Here is a 22015-nt window from a genome sequence, read left to right on the forward strand (position 1 = left end):
CCAATCGATCAATTAAATCTCGGCGACGACTTCTTGCCTTCCTCTTTTATCACCAATCGATCTCCGCCCCACTCAATCCACTCTCTCCGCCTCTTTTCTCCCGATCCAAATCCACAACCGAAGAAAGGCAGCAGCGATGGAAGGCCTCGTCAAAGGCTTGCTGAACGTGGCCCTGGACGCCATTGGCGGCGACGACGGCGAAGACTCGCGGCGTCAGGGCGAGGAGCGCTCCAGATCCACTTGGGCCCAGGTCTTCCCGATCCTCGCTCCGGATCTTGCCTTTTGCGTCCTGGTTATTGAGATTAATGTGGGATCTTGGTCAGGTGGTCTCCTCCGGGGATGCAGAGGGTGAGGGCGACTCCGGCCGCCGCCGAAACCAATCGGGCGCCAGAAAGGTGAGGGGTTTCTTACTTTGTTTCGTTGATTGTCCTTTTAGTGGATAAAGTTGGGATTTTGATGAGTGATTTTGTTGGATGGTGATTGACGAAAGTGATTTTGTTCTTGTGGATTGGAGGCGAGCGGCGAAGGAAATGATGGAGACTGGGAGACCGTAAGCGGTAGGAGGAAGCATCCGCAGGAGGATTCACGGAAGAGACCTCAAAAGGTATCGACTATTTTTTGATTAAAGTGGTTGTTGGATCCAAGTTTTGTGCTTGCTTTTCTTTGTTCCTTCTTTTTTCTAGCTCATTAGGTGCTCTGGAATAATTAGTATAGGGTTCGCAAAGAGATTAGGAACAAAATTGTTAAATACAAGAGAGATTTTGATAATAATACAACTTCGAAAAGGTATTTTGATACTAATGAATCTTTCAAAGGGGCTATAATTTGACAACAATGGAACTCAAGAGATATTGCAGCAGGAGTTGAATTCTGCTAAGAAAATTGAAATTCTCACTTTGAGTTTAGTGGATTAAGGCTTCAATATATGCTTTGATAGTCAAGTCGAATTAAGTTTGAATTGTGGATTGAAGATCCATCACTCATATGCTTTCAAAAAATAAGCACAAATACACTAATTATCACACAAAGGTTGATTATTTCAGAGAACCAGACTGATAAGCTGCTTAAACATTGTTTCCCATGATCATTAGCTTTTGCAAAATTTAATTAAACCTAAAAACTAAGAGGTAAAGAATTAGCCATTATGGGTCTTTAGCAATTGCACAAGAACCATTGAAGATCCCCATCCTTTGGAAATTCCTAGTCAGGACCTTTATTAAGGTCCCTTGAAAAAGAAAATATTCTAATTTCATTCCTAAAACTTTAACAATGTTTTTACCAAACACAGTTTTGTAAGAGCTAAGTTTTTGATGAGTTATAGGTCTGAGGGCAAAATCAAAAACGTTTTATGTTTGTAGGATCTTAAATGGGGTTTTATAAAACAGGGGGGCCTTGTGTTAACAAAAGAAATAATGAAACAGGTGGCCGAGAGCCCTGATATGGCTTTTAAAGGACTTTGGTCCTTAGCAATATGCTAATCTGTAAGTTTTTTCCAGGTCACAATATCCTTTTGGTAGTTGACTGGCCATATCTCATACAGTGAGAATTCTTATCAAACATTTGTCTTTCAATTTGCTTTGTGCGACAACACATATTTGAACAATCTGTTCACCATTCCAATGCAGAGCAAACAATTACGCTTAATTTCTTATTTTTCTCTAAAAATTTGATACAAGCTGTCAAGAAATTTCTCAATTTTGTCCTCCGACACAATTAGTTTCCTCTTGCATTTCTCAGAGTTGGCAGGTACCAGCAGAAACCTGGAGTACATACAAAAAACATCCTGATGAGCAAGAGTATATGGCTCATACCCAGCATGCTGCAAATGTAGAACCAACAAGAGAGGAGCTTCATGACCTTTCAAAAGCATGTAGTAGATTGTGGGAACTTGATTTAAATCGATTGGTTCCTGGCAAAGACTACGAGATCGAGTGTGGCAGAGGAAAAAAAGTCTATCAAGAAGAAGACATGGCTCAAGGCAGCCTCTTCACTTGGTTGAGTGATTCGGTCCTAAGACAACCCACTTATTCTAGGTTTTGTTCTCTTCTTGATAACTACAATCCAGATGAAGGGTGCAGAGAAGTGGTCACCTCAGAAGAGAAGCATGAGCAAGTTGCATTTATTGAGGAAATTAGCAGGACTGCACCAATCAAGTATCTTTATCACTATCTAGTTTCCAAGGAAATTATAACTGAAAATTTTGAGCAGTTCAAGAGAATGATGACCAGCTTATGGTTCGATTTGTATGGTCGAGGTGGAGTTTCCGGTTCTTCATCAGCCTTCGAACATGTATTTGTTGGAGAGATCAAAAGGAAGGAAGAGAAAGAGGTCTCTGGGTTTCACAACTGGACTCAGGCAGGTTTTTTTCTCTGTCTCAACTTTAGCAAATGTCCTGTTAATAACTTGATTCAGCGAGTTTAATCTCTTTCAACTAACAAATGTTCTCCACCTCGTGTTGTTTTTGTTGAAGCTGGGATGCTCCATTTCCATGAGTCCCATATGCACAAGTGCAGTGATACAATATATAAACATAAAATTAATTTTTTTCTAACAGTTTGATCTTTTAGGATAAGTAAACCAGGCCATCAATTTTATATGATACAAAGAAATCCTATCTCAAAAAAGATTCAAACCTTTGGACCATAGTAGGCATGAGGAGACATGTTGAAGTTGGGAACTTGGGATGCTCGACGTCCATTGGTCTTGTATGGACAAGTGTAATGGTACAATATATACATAAAAAGTTGTTTTTTTTTATAATATTTGAGGTTTTGAGATAAGTGGTTAGCCAATCAATTTTAGTTTTGTATTTCTTAGTGTGATTATTAGGTTATTTTGTCTCCTCAGTTTCCTCCTCAGGTCTTTTCTAAATATTTAGATGGAATCATAATTCATATGCATCAATAAACATCTGTATGCTACTAGGTAGATATGAGTGGTGAGATCGTCAAGTTTCTTGTGTTGTGATTTCAAATAGAAGATCTCAATGTATCTATTCTGAAAAGTTCATTGACTAATGACAATGATAATGCACCAACACAAACTCATACAGCCAAGTTGTTCTTACAATTCAAACCCGATGTACAAGAAGAACATAAGCATCATTTGCAGTGTGCAATTTTTTGCAACTTGATCTTCTGAAATCATTTTGTTGTGCAGTTTTATTTGGAAGAGGCTAAAGGAACCGTCAATTACCATGGTTATATTCTACCAAGAAGACGCGGTGAATGTGTGAGTGTACTAGTAATTGTTCTTTTGTAAATTCTTCTCGAAGCAAATGGCATCTTATATTCATGAGTCAAAACCGCAAAGTTCATAAGCTGCATACCAAGAATAGAACCACATATAAGATTTTGATGCATTTATGGCAAAGCAAAGAATTGATTTCTGAGAATTGGTTCAAATTGATTCCTTGGGATCATCACTTATTAAATCATATGATCTGCAGCCAGATTCCGAGACCCAAGTGCTATCAATTCAGTTCGAGTGGAACGGCATTCTGAAATCTGTCTCCACTGTTCTTGTTGGAGTGAGCCCAGAATTTGAGATTGCTCTTTATACTCTCTGCTTCTTTGCTGGTGAAGAAGACAACCATGTTCAGCTAGGCCCTTATTTTGTCAATATAAAGTGCTACCGACTGGGAAGGGACAAGATTGGATCTGCATTTCCCATTGCTGAAAATTAATTATGGGATTTTCTATGGTGTCAAATGATTACATTAGAGCTTATTATTGAGTTTTAATATTCTAATTATGTGAAAAGAACAAAGTTTTATTAATTATTTCATGGTTCTTGCAATAAATTGTATATTGTTTCTGGACTCCTATGAATTTGAGAACAATTTAATTTGAAGCGTGTTTCTTTCATTTTTGGTTATTCATATAAAAAAATGAGCTAGAATCATCATCATAATCATTATCACCAATTGCGTTTGTCTTAATTATTTAAGAATGAGTTTTTTTTTAATCTTATTCTACTTTATATTTTCCATTTAGATTTATTTTTTAAAATATAAAATGTACTACGTGTACATGATCATGTTATAACATTTTATTATCTTTTTAGACCAATTAATTCAATGCCACTGTTTTTTTATATTATCTTTTCTAAGATTGAGCAATGTTAAAAATTTAGTCGATCACCGACTGTTATTTAACAGTTGAGTCGTGACTATTATGCGGTCTAAAGTTTTAAATCAAAACTAAATTGAATAAATCAAGATTTTTTTAAAAAAAGAATTGACCTATTTGACTATTTCGATGGATTATTTAGATTTAATCAAGATTTTACACCTCTAATCTTTCCCATACATATTTTAGCATAACATAGTTTTATAAAAAAATTTCTTTTTACGCCGGGAAGAATATATATAATGCTGCCAAGGTCAATTTCTTTTCTAAAAAGATAATAATTAACCGATAAAAATATTGGGAAATTTCCGACCCATCCGTCACGTGCTTTACAGCACGTCAGGGGCTCGGCGTTGAATTGACTCTGCGGCTCCGAATGCGAAAAAGTAAACAAAAATATTCAAGAGAGACAACCAAAGCCTCCTGTTCGAGTTCGACGGCCTGATTTCCCTTCCTCTTCCATTCTCGATTCGCTGTTATGTCTCAGATCTGAGATTTCTCCTCACCGAGATCGGGGGCGAGACCTAAATCTTTGCCGGATTGAGCTCTTCCCCACCTTCTCCTTCCTTGGTTCGCCGGCAGGCTGCTCTAGTGGACCTAGGACGGCTCCGGTCCTTTTGGGCCTGGAATCTCTGCCGCCGACAATATGCCTGTCGCGGCATCTGCTATTTACTTCTTGAATCTGCGCGGAGATGTCCTCATTAATCGTCTCTACCGCGATGATGTTGGGTGAGTTAGCGTCTTTCTTCGTTAGGTGTCGATCTCGAGTTGCTTGCTTCATTTTTTAGCTCTTTGTGGCAGTGTTATTTGCGGGATAAAATCTGAATATGTCTTCTTGGCCATCTCATAAATAAGTTACAAATTTGGGATATGGACTTTACGAGTCATACCCTTTTTCAATAATAGGCTTCTCGAAGCACAGATTCTCATCTTTAAGTCCTGATAGCTTATATAATTATCAAAATTTGTGCTTAGATCATCCTTTTGTTTTTTGATTTTCCATTTCTGGTTATCTGCTCTGTGCTTTCTTACTTGCTTTTACTTTAAAATGCGGCCTTTTGATGTGTGGAACTCTTCTCAGTGGAAATATGGTGGATGCTTTTCGGATCCATATCATGCAAACAAAAGAACTTGGCACATGTCCTGTTCGGCAAATTGGAGGATGTTCCTTTCTCTACATGAGAATTAGCAATGTGTACATTGTGATTGTCGTTAGCAGCAATGCCAATGTTGCATGTGCTTTCAAGTTCGTCGCTGAGGTATGTTCCTTACCTCCTTAGTATTGCTATTATTCTTCTACTAGTCCTGTCAGCATCTTTATGTCTTTACTCATTGGCTAGTTAATGAGTTGGAATTTATTATGAAGAGTGACAATAACATGAAAAGAGACAGCTATTAACAGTTTAACACACTTCTGAGAACTTTTATTAACTTTGTCATTCTTTCTGCCTATATCTGAGAGATCTATATGTTTCATATGTCCACAAGCTGAAAATTATAACTCACTGTAACAATTAGATTTAATATATGCAATTTTCTGTTATTTGACTTTAAGGTTGGATGATTATCATTTTTAGGAATTACTGAAATTTTGTACATCATTATTTGGTGAATCCAATCCATCAAAATGTTTAATAATACCAAAAGCTACTTCTGAACCTCTCTTGATCATTAACTCTGATTCCTTAAATAAACAAACAGAAACTAGAAGGTGAACTTTAGCCTGTGACCTCAAGTAATTATCCTGGCAGTCCTATGTAAGTATGCTTGTAAAACTATTGCCATTTAAAGAAATTCTAAGTCATGCATCTCACAACCTTGGAATGTTATCCCTTCATTACTGGTTAGGTTTCAATGGTTATTATTTGAATCAAGTGTCTCGAGTGGAAACATTGTTTTGGCCATGGACTGTTGTCCAACATGGAACAATTATTGATAACAAATGCATTGACAAGGATAACATAATTTTTGCCTTTCTTATTGTAACATGGAATCTTAACCCCGAAGGCAACTATGCGAATTTTTCTAACACATAAAATTAGATAAGCCTCTCCAACAACAAGCTAGAATGTTACTAGCTAATTTTCCTAAATACCTCTTTAAACAAGATCAATAAAAATAGTTTGAAACATAATAATTGAGACAATTTAGCAAAGATCTCTTTGTGATGATAAATATGACATAAATCTTGAGACACCACAAAGAAGGAAATTGCAGAGCAGCATAGTATGAGTTTGAGAAATCTCGGAGAAAGCGGAGTTTGTAAAAGCACTAGATGGAGCTTGACTCTAAGTGGTTGTACAACCAAGGCACAACTAGAGGTGGCAATACCTAGATTTATGCTTAAGCTTGACTTGGCTTGGATCTAGTCGGGCCATGTACATCTGGCACAAAGACTGTCCGGGATAGCTCCACACCAAACTTGCTATAAACCTAGGCTTGTCCTAATTTAATCAAGTCATGTTGGCTCAACATGAGCACTACCTAGGATGGTTTTGCGCCAACTGTAACAATGCTCAAGACAACTTGACAGGCTAAAAATTTAAGAATAGAATATTGTAAATAATTATACTCTTTTTTTTTAAAAAATAAATGAATCTAAAATGTTAGAATAAGATATCTTCAATTTTTTTTTAAAAAAATTAAGGGTTAAAATTTTGTATGGGAAATAATAAAAAGAGTATATAGGTTGTGATTGGCCTACAAATGGATCAGGTAAAGCCCAATAGGGCTCAACTTCATGTTGGGCCAAACATGACATGTCAAGCAATGTCATTGTCCAATAGACTATCTTCCTACTGATAGCTGGTGTTAGGCCTAACAAAAAAAAGGGCAGCCCAGTGCATGAAGCTTCCGCTATGCGGGGTTCCGGGGAAGGATTCATTGTACACAGTCTTACCCTACTTTTTTGCAAGAGGCTGTTTCTTGGATTCGAACCCGTGACCTTTTGGTCACAAAACAATAACTTTACCGTTGCGCCAATGCTCCCCTTTTGGTGTTAGGCCTGTTAGGGAAAAAAATTTTAATCTGTGCAATAAAATGTTAAATCTTTTCTTGGCATGTTTTCTAACATTTGTGTTTCTGTGCCAATAAACAGGCTGTTGTGCTATTTAAATCATATTTTGGGGGTGCATTTGATGAAGATGCCATCCGGAATAACTTTGTTCTGATTTATGAACTTCTTGATGGTATGCACCACTTATCTGCTGTGGCATAAATCTTGTGTAGACAGATGCCTTTACTTTCTGTGAATTATTTCATTGTCACTTAATTCTTTTTTGTAGTTGTTTTAAGCATAACTTATTTGGAGAAAAATGTTTTTCATCTTCTTTAATAATACTACCATTCCCATGTTTTATTAGATGATATTTACTTTTCTTATGGCATCAACATGGCTTATTTTGTGTACAAAAGGAATCCATGTGTGGATTCATTAAATTTGAATGTGACACTACTTAATTTCTGAGCTTAAATTTTTGTTGTCTGTTGGATAAGTTTGTTTCCTACTAAATCTGGACAATAAAATTAATTTTTCATCTTTGTACTGCCACAAGGATTTCGGTAAGAAATATATCCTCTTTGGGTAAGGCTGTTATTATTGTTTAGTGGTCTTCATTTCTGTATACTTTCTGGACTAAATTAAGTCTATTGATGATGGTTACTAACAAGATGGCATGTGAATGTTGTTCACCTTTTCTTAAAGTGTTGAATTGGTCTTTACAACTCCTGTGGATACTATGATCTTTGTTTATCATAAAGTGCTTGGCTAAATTATACTGCTATCATATTTTATCATAGCCACAATCTCATATATCTCTCCAGGTTAGCTACTACATCATAAGATTCCCTTCCATATGCTGATGGCAAATAAATCCATTTTATTATAATCACAAAATATTTAAGTGTATTGGAGCTTGGGAATTTGCAGGAAAGATTACAAACATGTTAGGGACATGCTATCAGGTTTCAGAGTGAGAAAAAAACTAATTATTCCATTCATGAAAATTTCAGAAAAAAAAGTGGGGAAAGGCATCGAGTTTGTTTCAATTAGCAGGTTGGCGTCCTTCTACCCATAGACTTCTAGTATATTAATTTTGAGTAAAATCTACTAATAATTGATAACTAAAATCAATACTTTGTCCTTTTTCCTCATCTTATAAACTAGCTAGTTGTTATTTGTATCAAGGTTGTCAACAATTCTGTGATTAGTTATTTTCAAACGCAACTCATATAATAATCGTTGGCTTTGTCTTGTTACTTTTATATTAATTGATGTCTGATAGGAGTTCATGATTTACTTATTAGGAAAAGACAGGATTTTTTTTTTAAACAGGCTTCTTATCCATTCAAACCGACAGCATATACAAATTTTTGAATGAATTATAACATGATATATCTAGGCTAAAATTAAAAAATTCATCAATCTCAATCCAGATTATATTGAGCTGGATTGAGATTGACAAAGACTGACCTGACTTTATTTGAAAAGTCAGACTGCCCTACATTGATTGTCAGTAAATCATTGAGGGCCAAAAACATTTTAAATTGGAAGAAGGTGGTGAAAATCAGATGGCAATCATGATTCAAGGAGAAAGCATCATACGTCTGCTAGGCGTGACAGCAACAAGAACATAAGATGTGTTAAGTAGAGGTGGATTCACGCTTTAGATGTGCACATTGATCAAGTACTAAGGCAATTAGAACAAATGTCAGCGGCAGCAGGTACCCCATGATCGAGAGGCAAAGGAAAAGTTAACAACTTAATTTTAATAATTTAATAGTATTAATGTTTGCCCTATACTATAGGAATATTTATTAAATATTGTGGCATATAAGCCATCAATTCTTATTTACCAATACTTGTAGATTGATAACTATTACTTATCAATTATAAATATGATTATCAATTATCCAATATATCTGTCGCTAATTATAGTTTTAATAATATGACTGTTGATTGTTTAAAATATTATCATCATCAAGCAGCCCAGCCAATGCTATGCTGATTTCAATTCCATAAACTATTGTTTGTGCCTCAATCATGTCAACTCTACTGCTCTGTAGTTCCTTCGTAACTTCATTATGTAGAAGCATAATTACATATGCATGATGGATGATATTATTGCAGCTAGGATATCTAACCAAATATGGACCTTTATCTTTTCTTGTTTGATTCTCAGAGATTATGGATTTTGGTTACCCCCAAAATCTTTCACCTGAAATTTTGAAGCTTTACATCACGCAGGAAGGTGTTCGCTCACCATTTTCCTCCAAGGTAAGATATCAAAGGCTGTATTTTTCTTCTAAGGTCATCAACTTCTACGCGTATACTTATTATCATTTTAATTATCATATTTGGGGTATACATCTTGGCCAAGGTTTAAAGTCTTAACTTGTACTGGAGTTTCAGTCTTTAACTGAAATGATATTGTATCATGCACCTTTGATAGTCTTTTGTACTTATTTGCTTATAAATATAAGAGTATGCTAGTTAAAAAAATGTAATTTCTATTGATATTTGAGACTAATAGGGTACAAATTATTGCAAGAACATTGACCATCTTTCTAATACTAAAAAGAGATTTGTGCGCCTTATGAGGGTATTAGATAATGCAACATCCTTGTAATATTAACCTCACGTTTTTCAAGATCTAAATTATATAATTATCCTAGGATAAGTGGTACTAATATTATTTCTCCACATGCCGATCAATATGCCATCAATAGGATATGTGGTACTAATATTAATTTCTGCACATGTCCATCAATATCATGTGTGGTACTAATATTGATTTTTCCACATGCCTATCAACAAGATATGCGGTACTAATATTGGTTTCTCCATATGTCCATCAATATGTCTTGGTTTACCATTAGGAGTTAGGACTTGTATTGGTAACACTAGAATCAAAACGGGCACAACCACATGCTAAGGATACACATATCTTCTTAGCTCAAACGTGACAGCTCAGTGTATGATGCATCAAAGTTATAATAAGAAGGCTAAAAGTATGATGAATATTGATCTTGAATCAATCTCATCTAAACTCTCCACATATCTTGATGATCATAAGCTTCATTTTTGTTTGTAACCTTTATATTAACATTGATATCGACTCTTGATAGCTCTAGCTCCATGATAATCATCTTAGATTGCATGTGTGTAACCTTACTCATGTATATAGGGCTCAGGTGTTGAAGCTGAGGGAATATAAATTTCACCACCACCTAGTGCATCTCCATTGTAATCACCTCCATCAATTGTTGCATCGTTGCTAACATCGATATCATCATTTTAACTTTTCATTGAATTACAACGTTAGAAAGTGATGACGTTTCATCACTCTCATCATGTTCTTGCTTACGATTGCAACAAGTGTATTGTGACCAATCATCAATTGGCCCTTTCTCTGTTAGCAAATAGATTTGAAAATTTTCTCTTTACTAAAAAATTTGCAAGACCCTTGCCTTTTCCTTTGTTTATGGCCTTTGGTTGTATGTTGGGTTGAAATGTTTGAGACGGTCTGGGTTGAGATATAAACAATAGAAATTATAGCTCAAAAGCTTCATCATCTCCATCTTCCTCACTAGCAACTCCTTTAGCTTCTCAATTTTTTGGGTAAGGAATGAAATCTCCTACTTCATTAAGTAATGGATTCTCGAGCTCAAAAGTACTTTACCAGTCTATCATTAAATCATTTTCATTCTAGACAAATCCAATATTAAATAGGTCTACATCATTGGACTCTTCTTTTTTCTCTCTCTCTCTTTTGTTATAACCCTTAATTGAAGACGCAAACTATAGTTAATGTAGACAAACTTTTACAAGTGACTATAGAGAAGCAATTTCACACTTTTATATGAATGAGGGAGAAAGATAACCAATTTCTTTCACAATCACTCGAGGACCTTGTCTGTGAGAGAATCTATATTATAATTAGACTGAGGGTCAATCCTTCATATTGTAACCATAACTTAACTATAAAATTAATGAGTGAATAAAATTAAAATAGAATTCTATGTGTGTTGATAATGACTAATAATAAATTATTTTTGATCTATCGACATTCAATTTATATATACATTATACTTCAAAAAATCATCCACAGAGTTATATATGTCTCTCAAATATGTTCAAAAGTTAATTCTCTATTGAGCTGCAGCCTTGATATTACACTTATAAAGGTCATTAAGAGATCATTATTTGTGCCCAACTACTGATATGATAGATAAAATAATAACATCAAATAATCAAGCATATATTTTTATCAATGATTGTTATTAAAAAATGCATACATGTCAAATGCATTTTTTCTTCGTTTGATTGTCTTCTAGTGATTATATCAATATAGTGTTGATATTTGATTAGCAAATGTAGATGTGTCTTGATTTTTCTCTATTGCTTTGTGAATTGAGTGATAATTGTTACTCATTTGCGGTTTTTTGTCCATGTCGACTTTGCACAAAACAACGTTTGAGGGCTCTATTGTTATTAGAGTATTTGTAAATAGTTATAAAATATAGCTGATATAATAATTTTTTTTTTCTTTCTATACTCAATAGTACTAGATTACTAATAGGCTTCCCAATGCACAAAAGTGAGCATAATATTCAATTTGACTTTTTTCTAGGATGATGACTTTAACAAGAGGAAGTGAGTTACAGACCTTGTTGTTTTTTCTCTTAGTTATAGAATCACTCCATCAATAAATTTCTTCATTATTAAATAAGCCTAATGATGATTATGAAGAAATATTATTAAAAATTACCCCTTTTACTACCTTCATCATTATGTGCGCTATTATTAAGTCAATACAGAATATTGTCCATGGTGTCTTAAACAATGTTGAATGGTCTTACTCCAATGGCTTTGGATTCCTTATTTTGACACTTTTGTTGCACTATATGTTCTATAGCCTATCTCTTAACGCAATATATATATACCCTGCACACCCTTACCTTGGACATTCCCACCCATACCCTATATACTCCTGGGCGACCCTCACATGTCTGGGCACCCGGAAGCACTTTTTGAGAATCGGGGCACCCGGACCTATCGCCCAGTAGTGTGCAGAGTAAGGGTGTGCAGGCTGATATATATATATATATATATAAGATGCATCAACATGACCTACAGTTGTATCAATAGATTTGTGAAATATTACCTCTTTATTTCAGTATAGTCCAAAGTTAATAATGCATTTAGATTGTATCCAACCATTGCATATCAACGTATCCCCATATAGGTTTTATTGCTTCTTGCACAATAAGATCTATGTCTTGATCTAATCCTCTTGTTCTTGTTCGTCTAGGTATAGATCGACAATTTGACAATGCTTTAAAATTCTTCTCCTTTTCTGTAGGCTTCATGGATTCTAGTTTGCTTGCTAACCTAGTCTGGAAAGGCCATGATTAATATCAATCATATCAATTACACGCTTTACTCCCATGAAATGAAAGAAATGACCAATGCCACTTTGTGATGAGGCAACACTCACACTCAATGCTGGTGTAACTGTTGAACTATCCCCACTAGCACCGTTTGAGCCACTTCCATTAACATTAGTTGTACGACAGCTATATTGCATTTGCTGCACATGCTTATGTTCAGCACACAGAGCACAAAAATGACTAGAAATTCTGACATCTTTGCCATGACTTTCGAATTCATTGTCAATGAGTTATTCAGAAGTTCTATTAAAATCTTCATATTGTTATTGTTATTGTTGTTTGTATTTGATTTTTTTTTTCCTTTTTTGCATAAGCCCCTCCATTGCCTTGAAGGGGAGCTTGGCGCAACGGTAAAGTTGTTGCCGTGGGACCTTGTAGTCACGGGATTGAGTTGCGAAAACCACCTCTTGCAATGCAGGAAAAGGCTGCATACAATAAACTCAATGCGGTCTTACCCTTCCTCGGGACCTCACATTGGTGGGAGCTTTGTGCACCGGACTACTCTTTTATAATTTCCTCCATTGCCCGATGGATTTCTCCAAGGATTTTTGGACACTTTGAAACATTTGAGCCTTCACAGATTTTTCTTGAGATGTGTGACCTCCATGTCCAATTATACCACAATTTAAGCACTATTAAAAAAATTTAAGTTGGATTATAAGACTGCTGTTTTAAGTATCATTTGTCAACCTAGGCATCAGGTTATGAGTATTAAAAAAAATTATTCACACCAAGTAAATACACTAATATAACTACCATGTCATCCATGCTAAGTAAGCGCACTAATAGAATATTTATATAAAATTATTCAATATGAAAGAATATATTTATATATACCTATGGTATATGTTATATAATATATCATAGCATATATCTCTTGTATATTATATAACATAAACATATAACATATGCTATATAATCTAAACATATATTCTATATCTATTCCCAAGTCGCAATTTTGCGATTTAAGAATTTGCGAAATTGCAAGTTCCACTTCAACAAAATTAGTTAATCAATTAATTGTGTTAATTACACTCAACTAGTTGAATCGTAATTTTGATAAAACCTTAAAATCCATAGTCGAATTTTCCACAATCAGGGGTTAAAATTGAATGTACCTTAAAATTAATGATTAAATGGAATTTCCTCAAAAATTAATGGTTAAATGAAATTTACCTTAAAATTGATAGGTAAACGTAATTTACCTAAAAATAAGTGTTCAGATGAAATTTATCCCTTTAATCAGGGCTTAAATGACATTTATTTAAAACTCAAGGGGTTAAATTGAAATATGCATTAAATTAAAATTAGTGGAACACATGGGGAAAAACACGAACTTGACTTCTCCGTGGCATCAATTGTGACTCCAGCTAATTTGGGTCACCGTCACTAAATTGTGTCATTGGAGAGGTCCTTATGAGGCAAAACCCCCTTCGACAACCTTGCGTCTCTCCTTTGTTCTCTGGAGTTTTGTCGAGCACTTCCTCTGCCATCCACTTCCTCAATTCTTCACTGTTGCTAGTATGCATTTCATTCACAATTTCAGCCCAATTGATAGCCATTCTTTCTCTCCTGTTTTCCTCCCCATGACCAACAAAATTATTCTGAGCATCATGCGAGTGATTTTGAGCTGATTCTTTTTCTCCTTCCATGTCGTCTGGAACTGTGATTACTATTGCCATGGCCTACATGGCATGGGCACACTGTTCTGTCATGGGTTACACAGGAAATTTTGTTTACCTTGTCTTCTTCGCTGTTTCGGTTGGGGAACAAAAAGAGACATTTTGGTTGTACAGCCCAGCTCAGAATTTTATACCCATCCATCTTGTTTCACATTTGTACTGCTTTTTTTGAATTACCAGAATCTTTTGTATTTCTTGACCATCCTTTTTGTGTTTTTTTTCTTTGTGTAAAATCAGCACTCTGATAAGCCTGTCCCCAATGCAACTCTACAAGTTACAGGTGCTGTTGGTTGGAGACGTGAGGGTCTTTTGTACAAGAAAAATGAGGTGACATTATCAGTTCTTTTAACAATCACATCTTAGTATTAGAAATTCTAGATTAACACTAATATGCATCAGGTCTTCCTGGACATCGTTGAAAGTGTTAATCTTCTTATGTCCTCCAAAGGTTTGTATTTATATTTATATATTAGCCTAAAGAAGTAAAATTCTCTCAATAATCTCTTGGTTACGGTTTAATACTTTACAGGCAGTGTTCTACGTTGTGATGTGTCTGGAAAGATTCTGATGAAGTGCTTTCTTTCTGGGATGCCTGACCTAAAATTAGGATTAAATGATAAGATTGGTCTTGAAAAGGAATCACAGCTCAAATCCAGGCCTATTAAAAGGTAAATCTGTCAAAATAATGAATTCCTTGAGAACCTTTTAATTTTTTTTAAAAAAATTGCTTTGCAAATCAATACTGTGCAACTTTTCATATGGTGTTCAATAATGTAAAAAAAAGGTATTTACATCTTAACATATTTTACCATTAAGGTATTACTCAATTGTTAATATCTTGTTTTAATATGTATTAATTGCATAGAAGTAATATTACTTTTTTAATATTGAAAATGTAATTTAATTTCATTGTAAAGTTACTGAATTGTGTAAAATTACATAATACTAAACATGATAAAATATGACGAAATTAATATATTAATCCTGTACTATAATAATAAAAATATAAAAGTTCAAATTATTTTAAAAATACAAAATATAAGATATTATGAATATAATAAAAATTATGAAATGAAAATATTTTATTGAACTAATAAATTTTAATATTAATACATATAGAAATTTAAATTTTCCTTTAGATTTATTCATTAAATCTGTTTGCACTTCCCAAAAGTAGGGCGTAGTTTGCATATCTTTTTGGAATTATACAGGATCACCACCATTTTAAATACTCATATTTAATTATGTATTTACATGTTTGTATAGTTTACATTAGTTTCATAGTAATTTGAAGACACCTCATGAAAGTAGATTTTGGAATCCAACTCCCTGCCTACGTCCGAAAAATACCTAGCAAAAGTGTTGTATTGATAAGCTTACCTAACATCTCGTTTTCATTCCAAAGGTCCCAAACTTCTCTGAGATCTGAAAACATTTTGGGATTACACTCCTAAACCCCTGGCTGTATTGGCCCCAGGAACAACTTTGGTAAACAGGAAAGGGGATAGGGAGTAATACACAAGGCAACCCCTATATTTTCTGTTTGTCAAGGAGCTACCCAGTTGAGTTTTTGGCTTATTTGCCTAATTAAATGGTAGCTCTGTGAAATGAAAGGCAGCTTTGTCCTCTCGCTGTCTTCTCTCATTCTACTTGTGTTCAAGACAGTTTATATGCATAAGGAAACAGTTTGAAAGGAGGGATGAATTAAAGCAACAACTGTGCTTGTGTTTGCGTTTGGCCAAAAACATTTTCAACAGTCTCTTCTACATCAAATGGAAAATAAATAAATAAATAAAGGGGCCCTGCACACTGGGCTGTCTTTTTGCCCTATAGCTTCTTTTCAAGATAATTCTAGTTTTATATGAGAAAAGTAGGAAAAAAAGGTAAACTCAAAATTTGGGAAATAACTGGCCTTCCATTTTGTCAAAAAATCTTTGATCAGTGTCCTCAAACTTGTTAGTCGCGCACTCCACTAAGGCAGCTTACTGTCCTGAGTTTCCCAGTGCCTTCAGCATGATGGTCCATTGAATTTCCAGACACCTTTTTTAATTTTTTTTAAATGTTGTCAGGATTGAACAAAACACATAATTTAGCGGTGCTCTTTTATGCCTCTTTATTTACTAATTCTCAATGTAAAAAACTTTTCTAGTCAGCATTTTCTATTCTCACATATAGAACTTTACTTTCCATGTTTTATGCTGATGTAAAGTAATATTTATGAGTTTATATCCTTTTCATGTTGTTATGTTAGTTTCTTTGCAAGATTATTTATTTTCTTAAGAAGTAACTGGAAATATTAGATCGACTAATAGTGTGGCTTGTTAGCAGTTGCAGATTTTCCCTTGAATTTCCTGTGTAGTTTCTTTGTTTAGCGCAGATGCCCATTTTGATGGATGCTTAGGTGTGCAAACAAGTTGTTTTAGAGTTTTTTTGCATGATTGAATTTCCAATGATTATTTTTATATGTGATGTAGAATGATTTATGAGTAGTAACCAGGTACGTGTTCCATTCTTATAATTCATGATGATGCAATCAGCTTATCGAGTAATATTAATGTGCCTTGGAATACATATTTATTAAAAGCTCATTGTAGTGTTTGCTTATGACACACAGCTTTTGCATCGAATCACCTTAATTTACATGTTTTCTGCATTAGTTTACTATCCTAATTTACTGCTATTTAGATTGTGTTATTTGTGAAATTTGACAAGATTTCATTTCTTCTTTTTTTCAGTGGAAAGACCATTGAACTAGATGATGTCACTTTTCATCAATGTGTAAATTTGACGAGGTTCAACTCAGAAAAGACTGTCAGTTTTGTACCTCCTGATGGTGAATTTGAATTGATGAAGTAATCTTTCTGCTTTTGTTTTTTCTATTAAGATATGTTTGCCTTTTGTGTTTCCTAGATGATATTTTGGTCTTGTATTTTGAGGGTTTAATATTCACTCATCTGCAAATAATCGTCAATGAGCTGCAATGCTTATACTTAGCAACAAAAATTGAATAGAGCTAATAAAAAAGGAATGAAATGGGGTGTTATATATAACTTTCCCGTGGGTGACATGATCCAGAAATCCAGGCACCTGGACTCATTCAGTATTTTTTTTTGTTTTATTTTGAGGTATATTATATGTATTTAAGGTTCAAAATTTTAGGATTTAGGAGTTGAGTTATAATAGATTTGAGTTAATAAGATTTTCCCTCTAGGGTTCAGGCTTTCCTCTTGGGTTATAGTGTTCAAGATTAAAAATATTAGATACTCACGGGGTATATTATATGTATTTAGGGTTTAAGATTTTAGAATTTAGGGGTTGGATTATAATGAGTTTAAGCTAATAAGATTTTCCTTTAGGGTTTTGGCTTCTCTATTGGGTTATAGTATTGTAGATATGTTTCAGGTTTAAGATTTAAGGATTTTTTTATTTTTAAAAATTAAAACAAAAATCAAGGCGCTTGGACCAAAAATTTAAAAAAAAATAAAAAATGAATTGAGGCGCCTGGATTAGTTCCAGGCACCTCGAAAAAATTGTCGCGGACCGTTCCGCAGCGAACGGTCTGCAGGATATCATTATACTATATATAACGGTCTGCATATTATTATACTATATGACCCACAAAATTCATACAGATGAAGAGTGACAAATGTATTTGCAATTTTCTATTCTTTTATTCTTTCAATTTTATTGTGATTGTCGTGTAATGTTTGGAGCAATCTCTAAGACACCCATGATACAAATGATAGTAATCAGCTAATGTTACATTTTTTATATTTATCATTTCAGGTAGATATCCATTTAATTTTGTAGAATCTCATCCAAAAAAAAAAATTTCAAAGGAGAATTTGTATGTTCACTATTTAGATGATATTGTTGCAGAGTATATTTGCTAGTGCATTTTGGTAATGTAGCATGGAATCGTAGAGGTCAACTGATAAAGCATGTTCTCAATAACCTTTAGGTATCGTATAACCGAGGGTGTAAATCTTCCATTTCGGGTACTACCAACAATCAAGGAATTGGGTAGAACAAGAATGGAAGTAAATGTCAAGGTTAGTTTTGATTGAAGGTTTACACATATGAACTTCAGTTTTTAATATGTTCTTTACCATAATCCAGGTTAAAAGTGTATTTGGTGCCAAAATGTTTGCTCTTGGTGTTGTGGTGAAAGTTCCTGTTCCTAAGCAAACTGCAAAAACAAGTTTCCAAGTGACATCTGGTCGAGCCAAGTACAACGCTTCTATAGATTGTTTAGTGTGGAAGTAAGTTTTCATATACTCCTTAAATTTAGTTTTATCGTGATCACTTTGTTTACAAGATATTTTGTGCTTTGCTATAAGTGGATGTACCACATGCAAATGACATCCTTTATCTTACTAAGTGGGGTCGGCTATATGGATTTTCTTGCACCATCGGGCTCGATCCTATATTATTTCCTCACCTATATCTAAATGAATTTTATTTTATTTTATCGTTGCTAACCAAGTCTTCATTAGACAAGCAAATAAGAATTGGATAGGCTACTAAGAATTCGGACATTATGACAGTTATTTTATCTGTGCAGAAAAAGAATGAGAATTTATTCTTTACCAAGATTAATACAAAAAGGATTGCCTGCAATCCACTAAGGACCAAATGATCAATACCTGGCCGTAGCTCTTTTGTCTGAAAGCAGATTCAAAATGACTAACTTGTACCATTCTTTAAACCACTATCATATAGGTCTTTCAGCTATGGAAACCGTTTAAACTGCTATTGCTTTGTATTTAAAACGTGCAATTATTTAGTCATATTATATAGTTGAATGCCTGAAAGAACTGTTCAAACATATGGGTTAAATACTACTCCTAGAAATACAATCAATAAACATTTCCAACTGCAGTTACTGGACAAGGTCATAATAACATCAACAACACTCAAAAACTCTAACACAACTTATGCCAAACAACACTGGGATTGCAACAGTCGCCAAACAAATTTACATCAATCCCAAAACAAATCATCGATGACCAAATTGAATAACCATACACTAATAATCCAGAAAGAAAATATACCCACAAATTTGATCCATAGATAATCATCTAATGACTAATTCTCCATCACAGAAAACACAATCCATGAGTTAAACAAGATAACAGACAACAATGAAACTCAACCAGGATCAAAATCCTCGAGAAATTATATTTCACAAAAGGGTGGGGACAGAATTGCAACACACAAACAATAGATCTTTAACAGAAAATCTGATTAGAGCTGAACACAATGCACACTAATCATAGCCGACCTCGCAGATTGGAAAACTTTCTTAACACATGATTGCCCACCCAATTCAATAATCTTTAGATTAAGAAAGATATGGATCTGACCTTAATCAAAATATTCCAATCTTGAATTGAATCCACTGAAATTCATTGTCAGTTGCTTCTGCTAACCACCACTAGTTAGACATCTCAATGCAATCTGAATCAGCTGCAGACTAAGCAACAAAAAAAATTTAATCACATGGAGAAGGAAAGATCTAACCTTAGATATACATGATCCTAAATTAACTTTGGGCCATCTGAGCCCAACGGCTTTGCTTCCTCTGCTAACAGTATTTTGATCCAAAAAAAGGGCAGCCCGTGCACGAAGCTCCTGCCATGCGGGGTCCCGAGGAAGGATCTATTGTACACAGTCTTACCTTACTTTTTGCAAGAGGTTGTTTCCAGGATTCGAACCCGTGGCCTTTAGGTCATAAAATAACTTTACTGATGCACCAAGGCTCCCCTTGTTAGCAGTATTTTGATCCAAGCCTAAACAAATTTAATCAAAGTTCAAATATTAGGTTTTGTTTAACTTTAACTCAAGAATCGTTAAGACCTTAGTAATATGTCATAATTGTTTGTGGTGAAATCTAATTATCACTTATAATTGTGGTCTTTCTAACAAAATTAGCTGCTCCTAACTCCTGAGTAGCTAGAGGTTGTGAGACAATAAACAATTACTTTGGTTAGGACCTGACCGTGTTATTCAACCAATTCCATCAGCCTGTGTACTTAATTATGCATCTCCTTGTCATTGCTTAAGTATAATCAGTTGAGATTCTGCATTACTAACCATTTAGTATAATGTTGAACTTGCAGGATCAAGAAATTTCCTGGACAAACTGAGTCAACCATGAGTGCGGAGGTTGAGTTAATTTCAACAATGGTTGAAAAGAAATCATGGACACGACCACCTATTCAAATGGAATTCCAGGTTCTTCTGCCTCATTTTTTTTATCATTTCTGATTTTTTTTTCCAGCTGCAATTACTGCCATCTTTGTCCATTCCATACCTAACACAGGGAATAGAGACATTATACATATAAATTTGCAACTTCTCAAAATATATGTATACATAACCTAATTAGTTTGATTTAGTTGGTCTATCGCTGTCCCACAAACAAAACCAAAATTTTCAAAGACTTTTGTAGTCAAAACCACAATTAACTGATAAGCCATTCTTTTCACTTTGCATTTATGGTTTGGTCAGGAGTAATTTTTCTTTTTTTGGTTCTAAACACTCACCACTACAAATGTATGACTAGATGAGCATTAAAATATGCATTTATTTGGTCCTCTTAGGCTTCTACGGACAAAAAATATACTATAGAACTTTCGTCTATAACCATTCGTGCTTCAATGTTTTGCTCTCAAGCCCTTGTATGATTACCATTCATGATGTGGATTCCATCAAATCAAGGTATTATATATGGAAGGTTGAAATTCCCAACATTAAAATGAATGACTATGGATGAAGTCTCTACAGGCCTATAGAGAGGCTCTATATATTTATTTTGTCCAGCTTCTCACACTATCATTTGTCTTTTGTTTCATATAAATGCATATCATATCATGTATTCATGTGTTTATCCTTTATTCTTAGGTACCAATGTTCACTGCATCAGGTCTGCGGGTCCGGTTTCTGAAGGTACATCTTTGAAATATTTCAATCCCATAAATTGTAACACTCTTTTTCTAATTATTAGCATTTATGTTTTTGCAGGTATGGGAGAAAAGCGGTTATAACACAGTTGAATGGGTTCGTTACATCACCAAAGCTGGATCATATGAAATTAGATGTTAGATTATGAACTGCATAGAAACAACTAAAACATCACCTTTGGAAGGGGCCAAGTGAGTTGGAGCTCGATAGTTCATGAGCAACAATTTAGATGGATGGATCCATCTTCAAGCATGAGCTCCCAGATATGTGAAAATGCTGTGAAATCCTTTGGATGGCCACTGTATTTTATTTCCATACAAAATTTTAAAAGAAAAAATTTATTTTTTTGTATGATTTTAGTATTTTCGTTTTGTACTTTTACTTGATTGTCAAATGTTTCAGTTGGATAATAGTATTGATTTCTGTTTCTTATATTGTTCAACTGAGGTAAGCGATTTATTATGGCATTGTTGACTAATGGTTACGAAGTTACACTGTAAAAATTTAATGATTTTATTTTTCTTGTTTAACTAAATAAGTGAGCAAGTTGGATCTCTCTGTGTAGCCCTTATATTTCTCTGGGAATTTGGTTGAATAAATTTTCGATCGTTATTTTAACAAAGGATTCTACAATTGGTTGTTGCTTTAACGATTTTAAAATTTTTTCATTAATTTATAACCATAGATTTAATCAGTTGCTAATATAACAATTGAAATTAATGCCATTATTAAGGGGACGTTTGGTTCTTTCCTAGGAATAGGAATCAGAATGGGAATCAATGTATT

The 22015-nt window shown here is 34.3% G+C and overlaps 2 protein-coding genes across 3 annotated transcripts; both read left to right on the plus strand.

Moving 5' to 3' along the window:
* Positions 1-3866, plus strand: LOC122028773 (poly(U)-specific endoribonuclease-like). Of its 2 annotated transcripts, none has more exons than XM_042587661.1 (6): positions 1-250; positions 324-395; positions 515-604; positions 1738-2355; positions 3160-3231; positions 3449-3866. In XM_042587661.1, exons 1-6 carry the CDS (start codon positions 137-139, stop codon positions 3683-3685), a joined length of 1203 nt encoding a protein of 400 aa, XP_042443595.1. In that variant the 5' UTR covers positions 1-136; the 3' UTR covers positions 3686-3866. The 2 variants fall into 2 exon arrangements, with proteins under 2 accessions (XP_042443595.1, XP_042443604.1); XM_042587670.1 differs by having other exon boundaries at positions 1747-2355.
* Positions 3867-4507: 641 nt separating this feature from the next.
* LOC122028786 (AP-2 complex subunit mu-like) lies at positions 4508-21661 on the plus strand. Its single transcript, XM_042587681.1, has 13 exons — positions 4508-4859; positions 5212-5389; positions 7228-7318; positions 9311-9405; positions 14501-14590; positions 14663-14711; positions 14793-14931; positions 16999-17115; positions 18225-18315; positions 18383-18525; positions 20386-20500; positions 21170-21214; positions 21290-21661. The coding sequence occupies exons 1-13, from the start codon at positions 4777-4779 to the stop codon at positions 21368-21370; spliced, it is 1317 nt and encodes a 438-aa protein (XP_042443615.1). The 5' UTR covers positions 4508-4776; the 3' UTR covers positions 21371-21661.
* Positions 21662-22015: the final 354 nt, after the last annotated feature.

The sequence above is a fragment of the Zingiber officinale genome, chromosome 1A, assembly GCF_018446385.1.
Source record: "Zingiber officinale cultivar Zhangliang chromosome 1A, Zo_v1.1, whole genome shotgun sequence".
In the NCBI taxonomy this organism is placed as follows: domain Eukaryota; kingdom Viridiplantae; phylum Streptophyta; class Magnoliopsida; order Zingiberales; family Zingiberaceae; genus Zingiber; species Zingiber officinale.

Excerpts from the sequence above, each read along its gene's own strand:
- LOC122028786 (XM_042587681.1), top strand. The coding sequence starts at position 4,777 with ATGCCTGTCGCGGCATCTGCTATTTACTTCTTGAATCTGCGCGGAGAT. Across the intron at positions 14,591-14,662 it reads TTTTGTACAAGAAAAATGAG|GTCTTCCTGGACATCGTTGA; the intron begins GTGACATTATCA and ends AATATGCATCAG. Across the intron at positions 20,501-21,169 it reads CTATTCAAATGGAATTCCAG|GTACCAATGTTCACTGCATC; the intron begins GTTCTTCTGCCT and ends CTTTATTCTTAG.
- LOC122028773 (XM_042587661.1), top strand. The coding sequence starts at position 137 with ATGGAAGGCCTCGTCAAAGGCTTGCTGAACGTGGCCCTGGACGCCATT. Across the intron at positions 251-323 it reads CCAGATCCACTTGGGCCCAG|GTGGTCTCCTCCGGGGATGC; the intron begins GTCTTCCCGATC and ends GATCTTGGTCAG. Across the intron at positions 2,356-3,159 it reads GGTTTCACAACTGGACTCAG|TTTTATTTGGAAGAGGCTAA; the intron begins GCAGGTTTTTTT and ends TTTGTTGTGCAG.